General features: G+C 47.5%; 3 protein-coding genes across 3 annotated transcripts; 2 read left to right on the top strand and 1 right to left on the bottom strand.

Moving 5' to 3' along the window:
• Positions 1 to 270: 270 nt before the first annotated feature.
• LOC120974209 (uncharacterized) lies at positions 271 to 3,299 on the top strand. Its single transcript, XM_040400642.3, has 3 exons — positions 271 to 1,556; positions 1,654 to 1,726; positions 3,067 to 3,299. Exons 1-3 carry the CDS (start codon positions 271 to 273, stop codon positions 3,070 to 3,072), a joined length of 1,365 nt encoding a protein of 454 aa, XP_040256576.1. The 3' UTR covers positions 3,073 to 3,299.
• A 682-nt stretch (positions 3,300 to 3,981) lies between these two features.
• On the top strand, positions 3,982 to 4,425 carry LOC120974208 (BTB/POZ and MATH domain-containing protein 3-like). Its single transcript, XM_040400641.1, has one exon. It carries the CDS (start codon positions 3,982 to 3,984, stop codon positions 4,423 to 4,425), a length of 444 nt encoding a protein of 147 aa, XP_040256575.1.
• An 8,235-nt stretch (positions 4,426 to 12,660) lies between these two features.
• On the bottom strand, positions 12,661 to 14,340 carry LOC109745608 (uncharacterized). The gene has a single exon (XM_020304731.1). The coding sequence runs from the start codon at positions 14,338 to 14,340 to the stop codon at positions 12,661 to 12,663; it is 1,680 nt and encodes a 559-aa protein (XP_020160320.1).
• Between the last annotated feature and the right edge of the window lie 9,674 nt (positions 14,341 to 24,014).

Here is a 24,014-nt window from a genome sequence, read left to right as displayed (position 1 = left end):
TACAAAGTTGAGTCACTTAATCTGGGACGGAGGGAGTACTAAATAAGCTTGTGGTTATTTATAGAAAAAAAGAAAGTGAGAATGGCATGGATTCACTTACAGGAAATATAAACCAAACAAAATGGGAAATTATTAGCCGGCAAAAGGAAGGTGACGGAGTTGCTGGGAAGACTGAAACCCGAATCGTCTGTCAAAGATTGCCATGTCGAAGGGATTCTCGACCTTTCTCGTTTATTACCCACAAACAAATCTGCCAGTCGAGTGGACACCATGTCGATGTCACCCTCGGCGCACCGCAAGCGCCGCCCTTCGGCCGCGACTGCCACCAACAAGCGCCGCCGCCGCGTGTCCTCCTCCTCCGCCGCCGCCGCCGCCGCCTCGGAATCCTCCGATGTCTCCTCCTGGGGGTCGCCGCTTCCCGCAGACCTGGTCTGCCTGATCGGGTGGCGGGCGCTGGCCGGCGACCTGCGCGACTACGTGCGCCTCCGCGCCGTCTGCCGCGAATGGCGCTCCGCCACCGTCTGCCCGCGCGGCCGCGGCCTCCACGACCCGCGCTTCCACCCGCGCCGCTGGATGATGCTCCCCGAGGGCCACGGCATCCACCCCGGCCACCGCAAGCTGGGCGGGTACATCCGCTTCATCAACCTGTCCACCGGCGCCATCGTCCGCGTCCGGCTCCCGCTTTTCAGCAGCCACTGCATCCTCGACTCCGTCGACGGGATCCTGCTGCTGCAGCGGGACGAGGACACCGTCATCCGCCTCCTCCACCCCTTCACCGGCGACATTGTGGACCTCCCTCCGCTCGCCACCCTTCTGACAGGGTTAACACCCATCCAGATGAAGATGTTCAGCTGGAACGTTCTGAGGACCGTCGGTGCTACCGCATTCACAGTGAGCGCAGATGGAGTCGTCACCGCCATGATTGGGCTCTTCAAATTGGGACGGGTAGCCTGTGCCACCACCATGGACCAGCAATGGAGGCTCTCGACATGGAGCATATCAAATGGTTGGAGGCCGCTGTCGTTCCAAGGCAAGATGTACACGTTGCACACTCCCACAAATGGCAGCGAGCTTCAGATCTTCCAAATCGAGTTACCAGGGCCCGGGGAGAAGGAGGACTTTGATAGAATCTTGTGCTATCTACCAGCACCTAAGTTGATTGCCACATGTCTGGCAGGCAAACCTCGGAGGCCTTTTTACTACCTCGCAGAATGTGATTCGGAGATCCTGGTGATCGGCCGTTGCCTTACAGATTCACTGCACGTTGAGGTGTACAGACTATCTGACATCATCCAAGACAGGATTGTCCCGGTAACGAGCATCGGAGGAAATGCTCTCTTTATTGAAGAAAGGGTCTTGAGTGTCAGCAGTAGAGTGCACCCCACCATTGTAGGTGACTCTGTTGTACATCTCCATTGCAAAGAATTTTATCTTGGGCATTACCAACTTGCCACTGGGACATGGTTGCCAACAGCGGATGGGTGTGCCAGAGGTGGTGTACCGAGCCCTTGTAGCCTCATCTACCATATCTTCACCTGTTGCTGTCGACCGACTTGGTGAGCGAGTCGTTTCCATGCTTTGCTGTTGTTTAATTGGAGCCTATATATGCTACTTGTTGAGCTGATTGTTTTCACACCTACGCCGTGCTTGTAGGAACAAAGGGGGGCTTCTTTATCAGGGTAATGTGCAACCTAGTTGGAGAGTGAAGAGAAAATGGCGTGAGGGGGTGAGTATGATCTGGAATACCTCAATGGTCGCAAACTTATAAGTAATATCATATCAGTAGGGTAACTTTATCTTTTGACCATTGATTAGATTTGAGATATACAACATACCATTCGTGATTGCACAAAAATAAGTTGCTACAATTCTTCTTTGTATTTACAACTAGTGAAATAACACTCTGTAGACACTAGCTACACCTATAGTCATTGGAAATATATGTGGTGTGATCACCATTTGTGATATGAATTGTGCAATCAGCTTTTGCTTGGGCACCAAATTAGCATGGGAATTTGCCCGAAACTCCATTTTCCAAGAAAACAGACACAGACTCTGACTGCGTTGTAGTGTTGAATATATAACCGGGGCAAAATATTTACAATAGGAAGTGTTACAACTTTGAAGCCTATGGCTGAAATGGAACTCAATTTGAACTGCGTAAAAAACTCAAAGAAATAATTTTATGGTCCTTCTTGACTTAATCAACCATGAATTCCTGGTTGGGCAGCACTTGTTGGTTCTGTGCTTCCAAGTACACCAGGCATGCATCAAGCATGAAAACCTCTTAGAAAAAGGGGCACTGGAAATTTTGTTTCCCCTGATGCATCATCTCTGCTCTGTCATGCCCAGCCGTAGCTGCCAGACAACACCCATTGGTGTTGCTGAAAGCACACTGAAGAAAGAAGTGTCTTGATGTCTCCTCTGTGTTCTCCATAGAGCATCCTTCTTGATAGCATTTACTGTCTTTTAAGCTACATCTCCGAGCATCACAACCCCGTGGGTTTCTCCTTAATTAGCATGCATGTGGCACTGTTCTGATAACCTTGCAGCATGATCACATTCATCATGTGTGGTACTTGGTTTGTCACTGTTGAGTTTTGTTAGAGAAGAGAAAATGCAAGTGATTTTGCCAAGGTCTGCATTGTTTTTTGCATTGTTGGGGGTCACTTTTGTCATGTGTGGTATGGTGTGTCAATGTTGAGTTTTGTTGGAGAAGAGAAAGTGCAAGTGGTATGTATGCATAGGTTTTTGTATCGTTAGTGAGTCAAACACATGTATTACTAGCATGGTACTTCGACGGATTTTATAGTAACTAACAAGGATAGTGGTGGACTTAATCTTGTCAACTGTGATGCATTTGCAGATTCGGTAGCTCATCAATTACATCTTGATACTCGGTTGTGTATCTCTGTTTTGCATTCGATCATATTGATTTAGTTTTCTTTTTGTGTATTTCTGCTTTGATCATATTGATTTAATTAGTAGTTTTCGTTTTACAGGGATTTGGCTAGTGGTTTAACAGTCACTGATCTGATATCTGTTTTCTTCTTGCCCTTTTGCTAGGCCTAAATGGTTCTCGTGTCACAGAAAAGGAGCGGAGACTAAACTAAATTATCTATCACGTTTTCCTTTTGGCAGTGGCACTCTATTTTCAAGGCAGTGTCAGACTTTTAAATTATCGTAATCTTTTCGCTAAATAATTGTAATCTTTATGTTTAAAAAATACAAGTTAATGCATCCTTTTTATACTATGAAATTGTTCTAACGTGGTTCTGTACTTGTTTATCTCCAAATCAGCTTATATCACTAGTCTCATTGATTTTCATCTTGCACCTGAATAAGCAACCAGGACTTGTACATGTTTTGTTATCATGCATAATCTTAATATCTTTTCTATATCAGCATAAGGTATTTCCTCCAGTTCATTGCCCTCACTCCGCTTACCTGCTCGCTCCTTCCAATAGAAAATCAACTTCTTCAACCGCATGATTTCTCTTGGGGCAACATGCTTTCTCTCGTGCAACATATATACATACAGCACAAAAACAATGCCATTAAACACCTGCATAACAAGTTTGAAAATTCAGTCCAAAACCATGGAACAGAAATATATCACAGGAGCTAAGCACCTGATGGATGGAACACATAAATATCACGAGATAAGCATATTATGCAAGAAGATTCAGTTAAAATTTTCATATCTCTTTGTTTTGTCGACCGAAAATGCAAATGACTCTTCATCTCTTTTCTCTGACCAACGGAAGCATTGTCTCTTGATCTCTTGGATCGTTTCCTCGTCAACACTCAATCAAGCGACTGTTCGTTCCCAACGAGGCATTGAATTCTGACGCGATACACGAGGAGTCCTTCCCTGGTCCATTCAGTAAAGAAGAAGTTCACGGATTCACATCTGCCCACTGCAGCTATATAATGCAGGAGCTGGTAGTTCGATCGACCAACGCACAAACACCTTCTCCCATGGCCAAACCAGAACCCCATATCTGCATGACCCTTACCGTCGCCGCGAGAAGGGTCTACGACTTCAAGGTTGAGGGCTACTCCGTCGCCAAATCGATGACTTCCGGCGGCAAATACTTCCAGTCCGACACCTTCAGCGTCGGCGGCTACGACTGGGCCATGCGCTTCAGCTACCACGCAATGTTTGGTAGTACATCGTTCTACCTCGTTTGCCTGAGCAAAATCAAGTCTGAAGTCGGCGTGGTCTCTATGTGCACGCTGCTCGAAAAGTCCGGCAAGCCGTCGGCGACGATCGAGCAGAGGCTGTCCACTATATTCTCATGCTGCGGTCAGCGGGAAGTCTTCGCCGGTTTCATGAGCGAGGAGGATTTCAAGGATCACCTTCAGGGCGATTGCCTCACTATACGCTGCACCATCTCTGTCCTGAGAAATCCGATGACTTAGAGGAACAATCTACTTCATGCTACTCTCTCCGGTTCATAATAAGTGCCGTGGTTTGTGAGATTGAGATTGGGTTTATGTATGCATGGGCGATGATGTATTGATATCGGCTGTCAAGCTCGTTATGTAATGAATATTTAAGTTGCGCGTATGAACTTTGAATTTGCAGTTTTTTTTAATTTTTTAGAAAAGGAGGATGTACCCCCGGCCTCTACATCTGAACTATGCATGCAGCCATTTTATTAAATTATTCACAAAGACCTTACAAGGTACTCCCTCCGTCCCATAATATAAGAACGTTTTTGACACTACTGTAGTGTCAAAAACGTTCTTATATTATGGGATGGAGGGAGTAATACATAAGCAAGCCTGAAGCCAGCATCTTGACAACACCTGTCGTTACTCCTATCCCCTTGATGAAGAGGTGTCGAATGTCCAAACCTAATACCAAACAGACATCGCACCAAAGCCTAACATCTAAAGCCGGATGTCCCAACCAAGCCACAATACCTGGACTGGAGCACAGACGGTCCGGCGCACTCTCAGTGGGCACCACATGCGCTCACTGCAAGGGCCGTCACCTTCGTCTTTCATCGATCCATCTTCAGAGTAGAAACGGACGCATCGACTTTGCCAGGCCTCTCTGCCATCGACGTCACACAACGTCGTCCCCCTGCGCGAGTCCATTGCCACACATCGGACACCGAGTCTCCACGGCGCCACGCCGTCGAGATCCGCCACCCTCAGTGTGTAGGATGAAGCATCACTCCACCACATGTGCACTCGAGTCGGCACCTGCTCCACAACGATGCCTCCAGCAAGGAGCGCGATGCGAGACGTCGCCATCTTCTGATCCGATAACAGATCTAGGGTTTCCCCCGAAGCAGGCCGAAAGGAGCGACGCGACATGCTATGACGATGCCTTCAACAAGGTAACACGCCAAGGAACGCCGCCATCGTCCGCCATGACCATAGTCGAGGCACATTCTTTACCGGTTGTCTTATCGCTCCAAACTCACCCCTGGACAGATCTAAGAGCAGACCCGCCGCCACCTCTTGGCCGGCCGCCACGACCACGTGAACGCGTAGCCTGGGCGACCGCCGCCTCTGCACCGCCTTCCTGGCCGCACCTGACTTGGAAAGCCCGACCCAGGGCCAAAGATCAGAGAAGGGATCCCCAGATCCAGGAGACTGAGCCAAGGCCGCCGAGCTGGGATAACGGCCAGGTCGCAGCCGTGTCACGCGCCACCGGAGCGCCGCCGCGCGCCATCCCGCGGTGGTGGCCGCCGCCGCCCGCAGCTCCAAGCTGCTGGGATAACGGCCAGGCCGCAGCCGGCGTCAACCAATACAAGTCCGCACAGACACAATGTCGTAAAAAATCACACACACGATTGCACGAAGGTTGAGAACAACAAAATCATTCAAAGAGAGAGCGACAAACAACCCTGCCTGTTTCACCATCTCGTACTGCATATTATTGTGAAATTCGTGATCCGAAATTCTCGCTCGGATCTTGCTTGATCTGTTTAAGCTGGCTCCATGGCAGCTGGCTGCTGCCACGCTTCCTGCTTTCCTCACGCGACACCTTCACCATCTCCTCCATCTTGGGAGTCAGGTACGCCCGAGCCTTGCTGCTAGTGGACGTCGAGGCCCGCTGCTGCGCGTGCGAGCTCATGCCGGCTAGTAGGCACGCGCGCCCCGCCCGCAGGTACTCCAGCGGGCCGCGCACGCGGGCGGTCAGGTCACGCAGCTCCTCCTTCGGGGCTAGATAGCAACAATGCACTGCACAAATTCTCTGACACGGCAAATATGCACACTACACAGCCCCCTCCACTTGTGATGAACTTTGAGGACACCTTCAACCAACAAGTAAGCAGCGGAATAACACAAACAACATGCACAAGTGACACAGGATTTAACGTGGAAAAACCTCCTCAACTAGAGGAGTAAAAACCACGGCTGTGGACCGACCGGTCCACACAACTTCACTATGAGAATGATGAGTACAAAGTCTTCTCTAGAACCACTAAAGAGATTTACAACACACTCTCCACGTTGCCAACCGGCAACAGCAACAACAACCACAAGAAGTAAGATTTCAGCAAAGCAGAGTTTACACAGCTTCTGTACCCTCCAGTGTTTTGCAAACTGCTCTTAAACTGCTGAACCAAACATCACCAAATTTGGCAAACAAGTAGACACACGAGTTCCTGAGATCCCCTCCAAATTTCAGCTCAATCGGACATCGTTTACCTATCCAAACTGTTCGTCTCCCAAAACTACTCTGTTCTGAAACTGCAGCAGTCAGAGCTAACAAAACCACTCTCAAATCTGATGCTCCACTCACCCAATCCTCAAACCAGCTAACCAGATCGAAGTACTCAAAGTAAGGAAGGAGTTCACCAAGTTTGGGGTCGATCCAAGCACGTTTGAGCCTCCAACCACCAGCTTGAATACTGTCTAGTCAGATACAGCAAATCTGGATAGAACCTCTACTTCTTCTTCTTCCTCTCTCTCAGGTTGTGTTTTCTCTTGTGTGCTCTCACTCTCACTCTCACGAATGGCAGCCACCACCAGCAAGGGGTGGGGTGGCTAGGGTTTTCTCCTTGCTCCCTTCACCAGGAAACACTCACAACCGTTGGATGCAGCGAAGATCAACGGCTGACATGTGTTGGACTTATGGGCTGATGTTGGGCTGCCAACACACCTCCATGTGGAGGGACTTAGCCCAACAAACTCCCCCTCCCGACATCATGGAGGGTCTCACTGCCTTCCGGCAGCCATGCCAGCGAGCCGGCGGCATACTTCAAGCTTCTTCCTTGTCACCACTTTAGTCAACATATCAGCCCCATTGTCATCGGTGTGAACCTTCTCAAGTTGCATTTTCTTGGAATACAACACATCTCGAATCCAATGATAACGGACTTCTATATGCTTAGACCTTGAATGAAAGCTTGCATTCTTACTCAAGTGGATAGCACTTTGGTTGTCACAAAACAACACATACTTGTCTTGCTTAAAACCAAGCTCACAAGCCAACCGTTTCAGCCACAATAGCTCTTTGCTCGCCTCTGTTACAGCAATGAATTCAGCTTCAGTTGTATTCAGTGCCACACACTTTTGCAGCCTGCTTTGCCATGACACCGCTCCCCCTACATAGGTAACCAAGTAACCTGAAGTAGACTTCCTTCTGTCAACATCTCCAGCCATGTCAGAATCTGAAAAAGCAATCAGCTTGGCCTCACCGTTACCGAAGCAAAGTTTCAGATTTGTGCTGCCCCGAAGATATCTCAAAATCCACTTCACGGCTTCCCAATGAGGTCTTCCTGGACTGGACATAAATCTGCTCACAGTACTAACCGCATGAGCAATGTCAGGCCTTGTACACAACATAGCATACATCAAACTCCCAACGGCTCAAGCATAAGGAACATGATGCATTTCCTTTTTCTGCTCATCAGTGGTAGGACATTGCTTTCTGCTCAACTTGAAATGGGCTGCTAGTGGACAACTCACAACTTTAGCATTTTCCATCCTGAACTTCTGAAGTACCTTCTTAATATACTTCTCTTGAGACAAGTACAGCTTGTTGCAATTTCTGTCTTGCTCAATTCTCATTCCGAGAATGTTCTTTGCTGGACCTAAGTCTTTCATACATTTGCTCAACTCCTTCAACTTAGCAATCCTAGAGACATTCTTGCCAACAATCAGGATATCATCAACATAGAGCAATAATATGATGAAATCATCACCTGAGAACCTCTGAATAAACACACAATGGTCTGAGCTACACTTCTTGTAGCCTTGCTCCCCCATGATAGTTTCAAACTTCATGTACCATTGTCTTGGTGCTTGTTTCAGGCCATAGAGACTTTTCTTCAGCTTGCACACATAGTCTTCTTTGCCTTTCACAAGAAACCCCTCAGGTTGCTCCATGTATATTTCTTCCTCCAACTCACCATGAAGGAATGCAGTCTTCACATCCATTTGCTCAACCTCCAAGTTGAGACTTGCTGCCATGCCAAGGATTACTCTTATAGATGCCATCTTCACAACCGGAGAAAAAATTTCATCATAGTCAATGCCTTCTCTCTGGCGAAATCCTTTTACAACTAGCCTGGCTTTGTACCTTGGATGTGATGTGTGCTGTTCTTGCTTGATTCTGTAGACCCACTTATTCTTCAAAATTTTCTTGCCCTTGGGCAACTTCACCAACTCATAAGTATGATTCTTATGCAAGGAATCCATCTCTTCTTGCATAGCCTTTTTCCACTCCTTCTTGTGCTCATCTTTCATTGCATCTGCAAAGCATTCATGTTCTGAACCGTCAGATAATAACACCACGTATTGATCTGAGGGATACCTGCTGGAAGGAATTCGACCCCTGTTGGATCTTCTGAGTGGAGCAGCTGGTGGACTTTCTGGTGTTGGTGCTTCCTGCTGATCCGTATCATCAACTTCAGCATCATATTCTTGCTGCTGCTGTTGGGGAGCTTCTTCTTCACCTGTACCACCATATACATCACCATGTACATCTTCTGCATCTGCTTCAACTTGCACAGGAGCTGGAGCTGTAGGAACTGGGTCAGAATCAATCATGTCTTGCTGCTGCTGAGGAGGAACCTGCCCCTTTGTCTTCACAATATCCTCAATTGTTTGGTCTTCAACAAGCACAACATCACGACTTCCCACAACTTTCCTTGCTATAGGGTCAAACAGCTTGTAGCCAAACTCATCACCACCATAGCCAAGAAAGATACACTGTCGTGTCTTCGAATCAAGATTTGACCTTTCATCTTGAGGAATATGAACAAAGGCCTTGCACCCAAAAACCTTCAGGTGGTCATGTGAGACGTCCTTGTCACACCAGACCCTGTTAGGAACATCTCCCTGCAAAGAATAACTTGGTGAGAGATTAATAAGATAAACTGCAGTCATCAAAGCCTCACCCCAAAAGTGTTTACGTAGCTTTGCACTTGACAGGAAGCATCTAACTCTCTCCACAATTGTCCTGTTCATCCTCAAGACCATTCAGCTGTGGTGTCTTCGAGGGAGTAAATTGATGCCTAATACCTTGCTGCTTGCAATATGCATCAAATGGCCCAATATACTCTCCTCCATTATCAGTGCGAATGCACTTGATCTTCTTCTCAGATTCTCTCTCAACCAAGGCTTGGAATTGCTTGAATACACCTAGTACTTGATCTTTGGTCCTCAAAGTGAAGGCCCAAACTTTCCTGGAAAAGTCATCAATAAAAGTCACAAAGTACTTAGCACCACCAAGAGATCTTACTGACATTTTGCAAACATCGGAATGTATCAAGTCCAGCTTCTCGGGCTTCTTGTGAGGAGGTAGAGTCTTGAAGGCAACTCGGTGTTGCTTCCCTGCTAGACAATCTGAACATTTCTTGATGTGAACTCCTTTCACACTCTTCAACAATTTTTTCTTCACTAGCACTGTCATCCCCTTCTCACTCATGTGCCCAAGTCTCTTGTGCCATAGAGCACAATGGTCATCCTTCTCTAGTGCATTGAAAGAAGCACTAAAGAGCTTAGCATGAACATGATACAACACTGAGACCATTTTACCTCTTGCAACAATCATGTTGCCTTTGGTGAGCTTGTACTGCCCCTTTCCAAAACTGCTCAAGTAATCATCTCCATCAAGCAAACCAACTGAAATAATATTGAGACGAAGTGCCTCAACATGCCTCACAGATTTGAGGACTAACCTTGTACCATTTATGGTCTCCAAATGCACATCTCCTTTTCTAATGATGGCTGGTCTATCATTGTTCCCCATCTTCACAACACCAAAATCACCTGATATATAATTAGTGAAGAGCTCTCTGCGAGATCTAGCATGAATGGTAGCACCGCTGTCCGGTATCCAAATCATATCGTCACCATCCACAAGGTTGACGGTTTCATCAGAAACAACAGTGATCTTCTCCTCAACAGTGGAACCAAATCCACCCTCATTTTCTTCATGCATAACAAGCATGATGTCCTCTTCTACTGCAGTAACTCGGTTGCCCTCTGTGTCACTATCACTGTCAACTTGCTTCTTCTTTTTCTTTTTGTCTTTCTTCCACTTGTCACATTTCCACTTAATGTGGCCCTTCTGATGGCAGTGATGGCACTCATAATCAGCATACTTACTTTTTGATTTGCTCCTACCTCTTTCTGCCCCTTTACCTGGACCTCTGCTCTTGCTTCTCCTCCTGGACTGAGTGACCAACACCTCTGAATGTGAGGAAGAACTAGCTTCAGCCACCTTTCTGGACTCTTCATTTAGTACCCTGGTTTTCACAAGATTCCAAGTGAGAACTCCATTAGGTGCTGAATTGCAAACCGTGACCTTAAAGGTCTCCCAGCTATCCGGTAATGAGCCTAGTAGCAGCAAAGCTCTCACTTCATCTTCAAATGTAATTCCCATTGAAGAAAGCTGATTTATAATGCCTTGGAATGTATTCACATGATCTGCAATTAGAATGCCCTCTTTGTACCTCAAGCACATCAATTGTTTGATCAAGAATATCTTGTTTGTACCTTCTTTTCGGGCAAACAGCTCTTCCAATTTCTGCCATAAGGTGCGTGCATGTGTCTCATCAATGATATGGTTCAAAACATTGTCATCGACCCATTGTCGAATATACCCACAAGCTTGGCGATGAAGTACCTTCCACTGACCTTCCTCAATGCCCTCCGGCATCTCAGTGGAGAACACTGGCTTCCAGTATTCTTTCACATACAACAAGTCCTCCATCTTGCCCTTCCATGCTTGATAGTTTGTACCATTCAAAGATATCATTCTGCTGGTATTCACTTCCATCTTTTACCACAAGAAACTCAGCAATTTGCACAAGCAAACCAAGGCTCTGATGCCACTTTGTTGGGGATGGACAGCAACAATGCGCTGCACAAATTCACCGACACGGCAAATATGCACACTACACAGCCCCCTCCACTTGTGATGAACTTTGAGGACAGCTTCAACCAACAAGTAAGCAGCGGAATAACACAAACAACATGCACAAGTGACACGGAATTTAACATGGAAAAACCTCCTCAACTTGAGGAGTAAAAACCACGGCTGTGGACCTACCGGTCCACACAACTTCACTATGAGAATGATGAGTACAAAGTCTTCTCTAGAATCTCTAGAGAGATTTACAACACACTCTCCACGTTGCCAACCGGCAACAGCAACAACAACCACAAGAAGTAAGATTTCAGCAAAGCAGAGTTTACACAGCTTCTATACCCTCCAGTGTTTTGCAAACTGCTCTTAAACCGCTGAACCAAACAGCACCAATTTTGGCAGACAAGTAGACACACGAGTTCCTAAGATCCCCTCCAAATTTCAGCTCAATCGCACATCGTTTGCCTACCCAAACTGTTCGTCTCCCAAAACTACTATGTTCTGAAACTGCAGCAGTCAGAGCTGACAAAACCACTCTCAAATCTGATGCTCCACTGACCCAATCCTCAAACCAGCTAACCAGATCGAAGTACTCAAAGGAAGGAACAAGCTCACCAAGTTTGGGGTCGATCCAAGCACGTTTGAGCCTCCAACCACCAGCTTGAACACTGTCTAGTCAGATGCAGCAAATCTGGACAGAACCTCTACTTCTTCTTCTTCCTCTCTCTCAGGTTGTGTTTTCTCTTGTGTGCTCTCACTCTCACTCTCATGAATGGCAGCCACCACCAGCAAGGGGTGGGGTGGCTAGGGTTTTCTCCTTGCTCCCTTCACCAGGAAACACTCACAACCGTTGGATGCAGCGAAGATCAACGACTGACATGTGTTGGACTTATGGGCTGATGTTGGGCTGCCAACACACCTCCATGTGGAGGGACTTAGCCCAACAAGATCTAGGAGACTGAGCCAAGGCCGTCGAGCTGGGATGACGGCCAGGCCGCAGCCGCATCACGCGCCACCGGAGCGCCGCCGCGCACCATCCCGCGGTGATGGCCGCCGCCGCTCGCAGCTCCAAGCTGCTGGGATAACGGCCAGGCCGCAGCCGGCGTCAACCAATACAAGTCCGCACAGGCACAATGTCGTAAAAAATCACACACACGATTGCACGAAGGTTGAGAACAACAAAATCATTCAAAGAGAGAGCGACAAACAACCCTGCCTGTTTTACCATCTCGTACTGCATATTATTGTAAAATTCGTGATCCGAAATTCTCGCTCGAATCTTGCTTGATCTGTTTAAGCTGGCTCCATGGCAGCTAGCTGCTGCCACGCTTCCTGCTTTGCTCACGCGACACCTTCACCATCTCCTCCATCTTGGGAGTCAGGTACGCCCGAGCCTTGCTGTTGGTGGACGCCGAGGCCCGCTGCTGCGCGTGCGAGCTCATGCCGGCCAGCAGGCACGCGCGCCCCGTCCGCAGGTACTCCAGCGGGCCGCGCACGCGGGCGGTCAGGTCACGCAGCTCCTCCTTCAGCACCTCGCACGTCGGATCACCAGCCGCCCCTGGTGCAGACTTCTCCACGGTCTTCAGCTGAGAATCCAGGATCCGAACAGCGCAGGCGTACTCTGCCCCCTCAGCGGCTACCTGTGCGGCCGCCATGTCTTGTGTCGCGGCAAGCCGGACGCATTCCCGCTCCACCTCAATGGATGGAGCGGGGATTTCGGCCAGCTCTAGCTCCAACAGCCGCTTGATCACCGCCGCCGGTGCGGCGACGTGGGCCACCTGCGCTGTCGCGGCGTCCTTGTAGGTGCAGCTCACCTTGACAAGGCGGGTAACCGACTCCGTGGGTCTGACTCTCGGAACGTGCATGAGCACCAAGAAGCGCCTGTCCTCCCCACCGTAGAGCTCGCCAACGTCGATGGAGGCGGCACGTCCATCGGTACCCATGTGGTTGATGTAGGAGCCGGACTTTAACTCCAGGACGCGCACGCCACGGTGCAGGCACGTCACGGAGATGCGCGCCTCCTGCACGGCGACCGAGAGGAGCCCGCCGATGCACTGCGCGAACGACTCCTTGATCCCTGCCTGATTCTCAATGAAGGAGAAGGTTCCGCCGGTGGCCTTCGCGATGCTGTGCATCACCACGGCGTCGATGTAGGTGCCGAGACCAAACGTGTGGATCGGCCCAGGCCGGGTGCCGACGTGCATGAACAACGGCGACACGAGCGTCATGTAGTCCTTGGCACCGCCATTCTTTATGATGCCTAGCGGGATGAACGTGTCCGCATACACACCGTCGGAGAGAAGGATCATACTGGCGACGACGCTCTTGTGCCGGCATCCGGCGAGAACCTGGGCACCCATACGGAGGCCCTCGTCGAGGTTGGTGCCCGTCCATCGGACGACAATGCCCTCAACCGCGAGCTTGGCCGAGCCCTTCCCCACGACCGTCATACGCGTGAGAGGGATCAGGCGGGTCGCCTCCCCGAAGAAGGACACCATAGACAGGCGGTCGTCGGGGCCGAGTTGGTCGATGACGAATCCCATGGCCTGCTTCAGCAGCGCCAGCTTCTGACCCTCCATGATGCCGCTGACGTCTAGCACGGTAACGAGGTCGAGCGGTGCGTGCGGCACGTCGGCTGGCGCCCTTGCGTGCACGAGCACCGTGAACTTGTCCCGGGACGCGCCCCTCCTGAGGGTCGGGAACTCACAGTGCGTCTTGAGGACCAAACTGCCGTTGGTTGGTGCGGCCGGCGCCCCTTCGGCCCGATGCTTCAATGGCTCGACGTCTTGGTACACGGCGACCTGGGCGTATGGAGTCGGCGGCGGTGGGGCGCGATGGAGAACCTTTGTGTTTGACATCGCTCCGCCGAAAAGTTTGTCCCCGACGGTCCGGGCAATCCGATGCTCCGACGGCTTGTCGTCTTGGTACACACCAGCTAGGGCCTGCGGAGTTGTCGGTGGCGCGGCTAGACGGGGAACCTTCCTGCTTGACATGTCGCTCGATGGATAACCAACGTTTTTTGCTAGCTAGGGTTCGTCGACTGGATCGCTTATAAGATGTATGTTTGGGCCAGAGCCGCCCGAGGTTATACGGAAACAGAATCCTCTAATTTTGTGATCTTCCATGCATGCCGGAACTATCCAAAACATGTTTTCGGAGGAACAGAGAACTCAACTTATATTCAGTACTTTTTGGTAAATGAAAATTAGGGTATTGTTATGGCTATTACTGTTATATCTTTCCTAAAATCTAAAACGTGCACGCGCATTTATTGGACGAGTCAAGCGGTCGGCTCTCGACTGCACGATCGCGCCTGCGTTGGTCAGGTGCCACCTGGTCGGGATTGGCCCCGTCCGCGGTCGTGGGTGGTTTTATCCCCATCCGGACGTGAGGAGACCCACCTGTAGGTGATAGAGGGGGGTCGTGGGTGGTTATTTCGAAATCGGTGCCTAAAATCCCTCGCGTCGGTGCTCTCTTCTCATTTCATCTTCGTCTTCGTCGTTGCCAGCCTCTCCACCAAACGGGCTGCGATACGGGGAGGCTCGACGGAGTCCGCAAGTCGGCGGCGGCCTTGCGGGTGCACTAGTAAAAAACAGACCTTTCGTCTGGAACATTAGTCCCGGCCTGGTTTGGGCCCGGGACTAATGTGATCATTTGTCCTTGTCCCAATGGCTAGGAGCAGACGGGGGCACAACAACCATTAGTTCCGATTTAGTTTTGACCTATTTGTGAGTAGGGACTAAAGGGGTGGTGGCACGTGATGACCCACAAGTATATGGGATCAATCGTAGTCCTTTCAATAAGTAAGAGTGCCAAACCCAACAAGGAGCAGAAGGAAATGACAAGTGGTTCTCAGCAAGGTATTTTCTACAAGCACTGAAATAGTCGGTCATCACGTATTTTCTAGCAAGATAATTCGTAACGGACAAGTAACGGTAACGGTAAATAAAGTGCAGCAAGGTAGCACAATCCTTTTGTGGCAAAGGACAGGCCAAAATGGTCTCTTATGATAAGCAAAGCTTTCTTGAGGCTGCACGGGAATTTAACCATGTCACTTTCATCATGTTGGTTTGATTCGTGTTCGCTACTTCGATAATTTCGTATGTGGGTGGCCCGGTGTTGTTCTTATTTGAACAAACCTCCTACTTATGATTAACCCCCTCGCAAGCATCCGCAACTACGAGAAAAATATTAAGATAAAATCTAACCATAGCATTAAACTTTTGGATCCAAATCGTTCACTTACGAAGTAGCGCATAAACTAGGGTTTAAGCTTCTGTTGCTCTAGCAACCCATCATCTAATAACTACTCCACAATGCATCCCCTTAGGCCCTAATATGGTGAAGTGTCATGTAGTCGACGTTCACATGACACCACTAACGGAATCACAACATACATATCATCAAAATATCGAACACATATCAAGTTCACATGATTACTTGCAGCATGACTTCTCCCGTGATGTAGCGACCAGACCTCAAACAGTCTGATCTCTGTGCATCAGTGTCATCCCTGGATCGGTAATGCTGACACGCAGAGTACTTGAGGATTTATAACAGAGTAGCAATCACACACTTATTACATCGAATATCTCAAGAGAGAACTTATTACAATAATATGGCTTAAGGCCATCTAAAACGATAACAGAGGAAGGCTTGGAAGATAAAGTGAGTCCATCAACTCCAACAGCATAGCTGAGTGAAAGACAACGACCTATGGCACCTTACTCGTCGTCTGAAAAGTCTGCAACATGAAACGTTGCAGCCTGAAACGGGTCAGCACATGGAATATGCTGGCAATGTAACACATAGAGTAATGAACAGAATAAATGCTATCACTACATGCATATTTGGCTGGTGGAAAGCTCTATGGTTACAGTTTTGCATAAAGCCAATTTTACCCTACAACAAAGGAATAAATTTTATTTAACTATCATGGTGGTTGTTAAACATTGAGAAGGTTCCTCCAACTCAATCCCAATTAAGCATCATCATTAAACCCAATCAAGTTATATTAAGAGTGATGAGATCAACATGATAATCCAAGAACCAGATACTCAAAAAGTCCATAACCGGGGACACGGCTAACCATGATTAGTTTGTACACTTCGCAGAGGTTTGCGCACTTTTCCCCACAAGACTCGAATGCATCCATGGTCGAAGAATCAAGATACAGTCTTTCTGAAACAATAACTCTTTACTCCGGGTGGACAGTTACACCTACTTTCCCCTACATCTGCTAGCCCACCACTGAAAGAGGTCATGCAACTTACTCAACTATGCTAGAGCCCATAATTGAAAATTTGGGATGTTACAAACCTACCCCCCTTAAGATGAATCTCGCCCTCGAGATTCGGGTTGGTTAGAAAATAGGTGCGGGTGGTCCTTCCGTAGGTCTTCCTCTCGTTCCCAGGTGGCTTCATCCTCGGTATGGTGGCTCCACTGAACTTTGCAGAACTTGATAACCTTGCTGCGTGTGACTCGGCTGGCAAACTCGAGAATCTTGACTGGTTTCTCCTTGTAGGTCAAATCGCTATCCAACTGAATCGCTTCAAGTGGCACTGTATCTCTTAGAGGAATATCAGCCATCTCTGCGTGGCACTTCTTCAACTGGGAAACGTGGAACACATCGTGAACTCCTGACAATCCTTCGGGCAACTCCAACTTGTAAGCAACTTCTCCCATACGTTCCAAAACTTTATATGGTCCCACAAAACGTGGTGCTAACTTTCCCTTAACTCAAAAACGCTTAACTCCTCGAAGTGGGGACACACGAAGGTACACTCTGTCTCCGACTTCGTAAAATGTCTCCTTGCGTTGAGAATCCGCATAGCTCTTCTACCTGGACTGGGCTACCTTGAGTCTATCGCGAATCAACTTAACCTTCTCTTCAGACTCTTTAATCAAATCTGGTCCAAACAACTGACGGTCTCCAACTTCATCCCACAACAACGGTGTCCTGCACCTCCTTTCGTACAAAGCCTCGAAAGGGGCCATCTTCAAACTGGCTTGATAACTGTTGTTGTAAGAGAACTCTGCATATGGCAAATTGTCGTCCCAACTAGATCCATAATCTAGCGCACAAGCTCTCAACATGTCCTCCAGAATCTGATTAACTCTCTCGGTCTGTCCATCTGTCTGTGGATGAAAGGCTTTACTGAATTCTAGCCTGGTACCCAAAGTCTCATGCAACTGATTCCAGAACTTTGAGGTAAAATATGTTCCTCTATCTGATACAATGGTCCTCGGAACTCCATGCAGACATACGATCCTGGTCATGTATATCTTTGCCAACTTTGCACTGGTGTAAGTGGTCTTCACTGGGATGAAATGAGCTACCTTCGTCAACCGATCGACTACAACCCAGATCGAGTCATAGCCTGAACGAGTCCTGGGCAATCCCGTGATAAAATCCATGCCTAGCTTATCCCACTTCCATTCGGGTATCGGCAATGGCTGTAACAATCCTGCCGGCTTCTGATGCTCTGCCTTCACTCTCTGACATACATCACAAACTGCTACATACTCTGCAATATCCTTCTTCATTCCGGTCCACCAGAAATTGTCCTTCAAATCCAGATACATCTTGGTATTTCCTGGGTGATCGAATACGGCGAATCATGTGCCTCCTGTAGAATCAACTTCCTGATCTCCGGATCATTAGGCACATATACGCGGTCCTCAAACCATAAGGTATCATGCTCATCCTCACGAAATCCTTTAGCTTTTCCTTTGCTCATCCTTTCCTTTATCTCGGCGATCTCCTTGTCCGTCTTCTGAGCTTACCTGATCTTATCCATCAAAGTAGACTGAATTTCCAATGTTGCTACATAGCCTCTTGGAACTATCTCCAAACATAGCTCGCGAAGATCCTCTGCTAACTCCTTGGGTATCTCTCCGGTTATGAGTGTATTGACATGGCTCTTGCGACTCAACGCACCAGCTACTACGTTAGCCTTTCCGGGATGATAGTGCAACCTCATATCATAATCCTTGATGAGCTCCAACCATCTCCTCTGCGTGAGATTTAACTCCTTCTGCGTGAAAATATACTTCAAACTCTTGTGATCCGTGTACACCTCACAATGGTTTCCGATGAGAAAGTGTCTCCATGTCTTCAACGCATGCACTACGACTGCTAACTCCAAATCGTGTGTAGCATAATTCAACTCATGGGGTTTCAGCTGTCGTGAGGCATAAGAAACAACTCTTCCATCCTGCATAAGCACTGCTCCAAGTCCTCGACGAGAAGCGTCGCAATACACTTGATAATCCTTGCGTTGATCTGGAAGAATCAACATTGGGGCTGTAACCAAACGTTTCTTCAACTCCTGAAAACTGGCCTCACATTCCTGAGTCCATTTGAACTTGGTGTCCTTCTTCAACAACTCTGTCATGGGCTTGGCAATCTTCGAGAAATTCTCAATGAACCTCTGATAGTATCCTGCGAGTCCAAGAAAACTCCGGATCTCTCCAACTGACGTGGGTGCTTCCCAATTTGTCACAGTGACAACCTTGGTGGGGTACTGCTATTGCTTCTCCGGATATAATATGTCCGAGGAATCCAACTTCCTTCAACCAAAACTCACACTTGCTGAACTTGGCATATAGCTGATGTTCTCTGAGCTTTCCAAGTACCAAACGCAAATGCTCCTTATGCTCCTCTTCATTCTTCGAGTAGACCAATATGTCATCAATGAACACCACGACGAACTTATCCAAGAACTCCATAAACACCTCATTCATCATGTTCATGAAATAGGCAGGTGCGTTAGTCAGACCAAATGACATACCGGTATGCTCATATAGCCCATACCTTGTGGTAAAAGCTGTCTTAGGTATATCCTGCTCTCGAATCTTCAGCTGGTGGTATCCTGATCGCAGATCGATCTTGGAAAATACTTTAGCTCCTTGCAACTGGTCAAAAAAATCGTTGATCATCGGCAGTGGGTACTTGTTCTTGATTGTCACTTCATTCAATCCACGATAATCAACAACCATTCTCAATGATCCATCCTTCTTCTCCACTAGAAGCACTCGTGATCCCCAAGGTGACGAACTTGGGCGAATATAGCCTTTATCTAGTAACTCCTTAATCTGCTTCTTAATTTCCTCCAAATCCTTTGCGGGCATCCTGTACGGTCTCTTAGATATTGGCCCTGTGCCTGGCAAAAGCTCAACAAAAAACTCAATGTCTCTATTCGGTGGCATGCCTGGCAACTCTTCTAGAAATACATCAGGGAAATCCTTCACCACTGGTACTTCCTCCTGTACAACTCCTGATAAGGAATTCACTTGAGTCCTCTTCAGCACATGCCGGGATACATACTTAATTCTCCTTCCTTCTGGGGTGGTGAGCATAATCGACTTACTGGCGCAATCGATGTTTCCTCCATACATCGATAGCCAATCCATACCCAAAATCACATCCAAACCTTGCGACTCTAGAATTATCAGGTCTGAGGGGAAAACATGCCTACCTATGGTCAATGGCATCTGAAAACATCCTTGGCTTGCCATATGTTCCGCTCCTGGCGAGCTTACTAACATAGGTGTTCTAAGAACTTTGGTGGGCAACTTATACTTATCCACAAATCCCCTTGATATGTATGAATGCGATGCACCAGTATCGAAAAGAACGATTGCAGTAAATGACTTAACCAAAAACTTATCTATTACTGCATCTGGTTGCGCTTCAACCTCCTCCACGCTCACGTGGTTCACTTGTCCCCTGTTGAAAGGGTTAGGCTTCTTCCCAGAGCTTCCATTGCCATTTCCATTCTTTGCTTCAGAACACTCTGTGGCGTAATGTCCATTCTTCCCGCACTTGAAACACGTAATGTGACTTAGATCCTTCTTGGCGGGCGTTGCTGGGTTGGAACGGTTCTGGCCGTTGCTTCCTCCATTCCCATTCCCATTCCCATTCTTGGGGCCACTATGGTTGTGAGAACTCCCTCCATTGTGATTGTGACCTCCATGGTTATGGTGAAGGTGTCCTCCCGAGTTCGGGGTAAAACGGGGTCTCTGCTGAGCTCCTGAATTGTACTTCCCTTGTCCATACTTCCTCTTGCGGTTGTCAATCTGCTGCTGCTTCCCTTTAATCATGAGAGCTCTATCTACCAACTCCTGGTAGTTGTTTAAGGTCGCCACCATCAACTAAATCCGTAGCGACGTCATCTGGGGCATAACATGCTAATTTACTGAAATCATCCACATACTGGACAACTGTGCGTCCTCCTTGGCGCAAGTTGCAAAACTCATGCTTCTTCATGGCCATAGCTCCTTCTGAAACATGGGCAGTACGAAAAGCCTGCTGAAACTTATCCCATGTGACAGTGTCGATGGGGTAAGTGGCTGTGAAATTCTCCCACCATGATGCTGCGGGTCCATCAAGCTGATGTGCGGCAAAGCGCACTCTCTCCGCATCTATGCATCCTGCAGTGGTCAACTCCCTTCCAATCTTGCAGAGCCAATCATCTGCAACTATCGGCTTGGTGCTACTGGAGAACACCGGCGGATTCAGCCTTAAGAAACGGGCTAAGTGATCAACAGGTGGTGGTGGTGGTGGTGGGTTGTTGTTGTTGTTGTTGTTGTTCCCCTAGTTCTGATTCTGAACTAGTATCTGCATCAATGCATTCTGCTGCTGGATCAACTGAGTGAGTTCCGGTGGGAAAGCAAATCCATTGTCGCGTCTTGGAGGCATCTGATGGGTTTAGAAAAGATGAGAAAGCAGAATAGAATGAGATCTAGAGAGAAAACACTACCCATATGCACATGAGACAAACACAAACATATCACTTCAATCAATTCAAACAAGGGCATACAATCGGTCTAACTATCGTTACAAAAGTGCTCGGACTATACTATATACATGGGGGAATACTACTACTAATATGGTGGTCGACTAGAAAACTTGATCGGTGGAAGACTCCATGATATCTGCTCTAGCTTCATCAACGTAGTCATCATCGCTATCGAGGTCCGAGTCGGTGTCGTCGATGATGATGTAGTTCTCCGGACAAATGGAATCGTCGTCTTCTCCTCCTGGTGCGGGGTCTCCCATGAATATTCCTAGTTTCCTCATCAAAACGTCATTCTTCTCCACGAGTATCGTCATTTCTTTCTCATATCCATCGCGTGTAGACTTGAGTTATTCCTCCAGCTCTGTGATCCTGGTCATTGCCTTCTTCAGATCTATCGTGTCTGCGCACATCTGGTTCTCCTGGCGATGAATGTGCTGGTTTAACTCCTGGATGAAAGCTGCAATTGATCTATCCTTCCTGGTGCTGATCATCTCCCATTGCTCATCTCGGCGCCCACAAATCTGGTAGATAGTATCCTTGAGATCCTTGTGGTAAACTTCTCCAATGCGTCCCATGGTGATGTGGGCTGCCATGCTCTTTCCTAGACTCCAGGTTGGTGCATCAAAGGAAAACTCTATGGGCTCAGTGGCTGGCATGAACGTCCTTCCTGGAACTTGAACTCAAATCATCCAACGCTCCTCTTCTGGTAAAGTGGCGATGTAGGTCCCGGTGAAGCTTGGTATTCCGATGTTCAGGTACCTAGTAACTTCCTTCAAGTGTCGTCCAAAAGGTGTATCTTCATCCGGTTGTGTGAACTTGTCCCTTGCATCCGCCATCCTATAGAGTAGAAAAGGGAGAGGGGTCAGAAAGGAGAAGAGACTAGTGATCTAGGGCTTTAGCTTAGTGGTCGTGTCCTATAGTCAGCGTGTGCTCTGATACCATCTTGTAGCGACCAGACCTCAAACAGTCTGATCTCTGTGCATCAGTGTCATCCCTGGATCAGTAATGCTGACACGCACAGTACTTGAGGATTTATAACAGAGTAGCAATCACATACTTATTACATCGAATGTCTCAAGAGAGAACTTATTACAATAATATGGCTTAAGTCCATCTAAAACGATAACAGCGAAAGGCTTGGAAGATAAAGTGAGTCCATCAACTCCAACGGCATAGCTGAGTGAAAGACAACGACCTATGACACCTTACTCGTCGTCTGAAAAGTCTGCAACATGAAACGTTGCAGCCCGAAACGGGTCAGCACATGGAATATGCTGGCAATGTAACACATAGAGTAATGAACAGAATAAATGCTATCACTACATGCATATTTGGCTGGTGGAAAGCTCTGTGGTTACAGTTTTGCATAAAGCCAATTTTTCCCTACAACAAAGGAATATATTTTATTTAACTATCATGGTGGTTGTTAAACATTGAGAAGGTTCCTCCAACTCAATCCCAATTAAGCATCATCATTAAACCCAATCAAATTATATTAAGAGTGATGAGATCAACATGATAATCCAAGAACCAGATACTCAAAACGTCCATAACCGGGGACACGGCTAACCATGATTAGTTTGTACACTCTGCAGAGGTTTGCGCACTTTTCCCCACAAGACTCGAATGCATCCATGGTCGGAGAATCGAGACACAGTCTTTCTGAAACAATAACTCTTTACTCTGGGTGGACAGTTACACCTACTTTCCCCTACATCTGCTAGCCCACCACTGAAAGAGGTCATGCAACTTACTCAACTATGCTAGAGCCCATAATAGCTTGTGGCTGCACACGGAAGTTTCTAGCATGAATAATCTTATGATCCCTTTGAGCCTTGGTGGCGGACCATAGGGTGATCACACGGGTACTCCAGGATCCCCTTGGACAACACTGGATTCTCCAGGTGCCCTGACAACCACTGGGTACTCCAGGGTGCCTTCAAGCAATCCACCCAGATGTGTATTAAAGTAGCCACCTTAAGTTAACCATTAATAATAACTCTCACATCTGTCATGAATCACTCGAACCAAACCACATTTACAAGCATAGCATAGCAATATAAGCAACGTAAAAGTAACTCCCAAAGGTTTGATAATAAATAGGTGAATAGGTACTACCTCATCTACTTCCCAAAACCCACATGTTAATCAGATCCTAACCATGCAATTGTTTGAGGATTGATCTAATGCAATAAAACTGGGTAGTAAAGAGGTATGATCAAAGTGTCACTTGCCTTGCTGATGATCTGTGAAACCTAGAGACTCGTAGTAGCACGCTTCGCACTCCGGGTACTCTATCGCAAACAAACAAGCATACCATAAGCACCCAACTAGAAGCACGGGTAAAACTCAAATAAGAGATCTAACCAGAAAGTTCAACTTAAGAACTCCGGTTTGCAAAAAGAATCAAATCAAACGAAGCAACGAAACTCAAACTGCGAAAGAAACAAGATCCGTTTACTAATCTGGACTAAAGTCAAATTTTACAGTACCAAAATCTTGTTCAAGTTAGCTAAACAGAAAGAGAGCTTCGAGACGAAGATCTAGGCGCTTGAATCGCCTGATTCTGATAGACGAGCGAAAAGATAAACTAAAATGAAAATCAAGGCAGAAATCGCGATCGAAAATAATCACGGAAAAACCCTGGAAAAAGAAAAATTGACGAACAGGCCAACGAACGAACGTTCGCTGTCTGCGACTAACGGGTGGAAACCGTTCGTTAAAACGAGCGTACAAACGGGCGTTCGCTAAATAACTAAACCGGGAAAAAAAATAAACCGATCTAAAAAAATAACCTAGGGTTTCTAAAAAACGAACGGTTAACCGGAAAAAACCGGCGGCGGATCGGGCGGCTACCTTGGGAT

Source organism: Aegilops tauschii, chromosome 2, assembly GCF_002575655.3.
Source record: "Aegilops tauschii subsp. strangulata cultivar AL8/78 chromosome 2, Aet v6.0, whole genome shotgun sequence".
Classification (NCBI taxonomy): domain Eukaryota; kingdom Viridiplantae; phylum Streptophyta; class Magnoliopsida; order Poales; family Poaceae; genus Aegilops; species Aegilops tauschii.
This window is presented reverse-complemented; position numbering and strand designations above follow the sequence as displayed.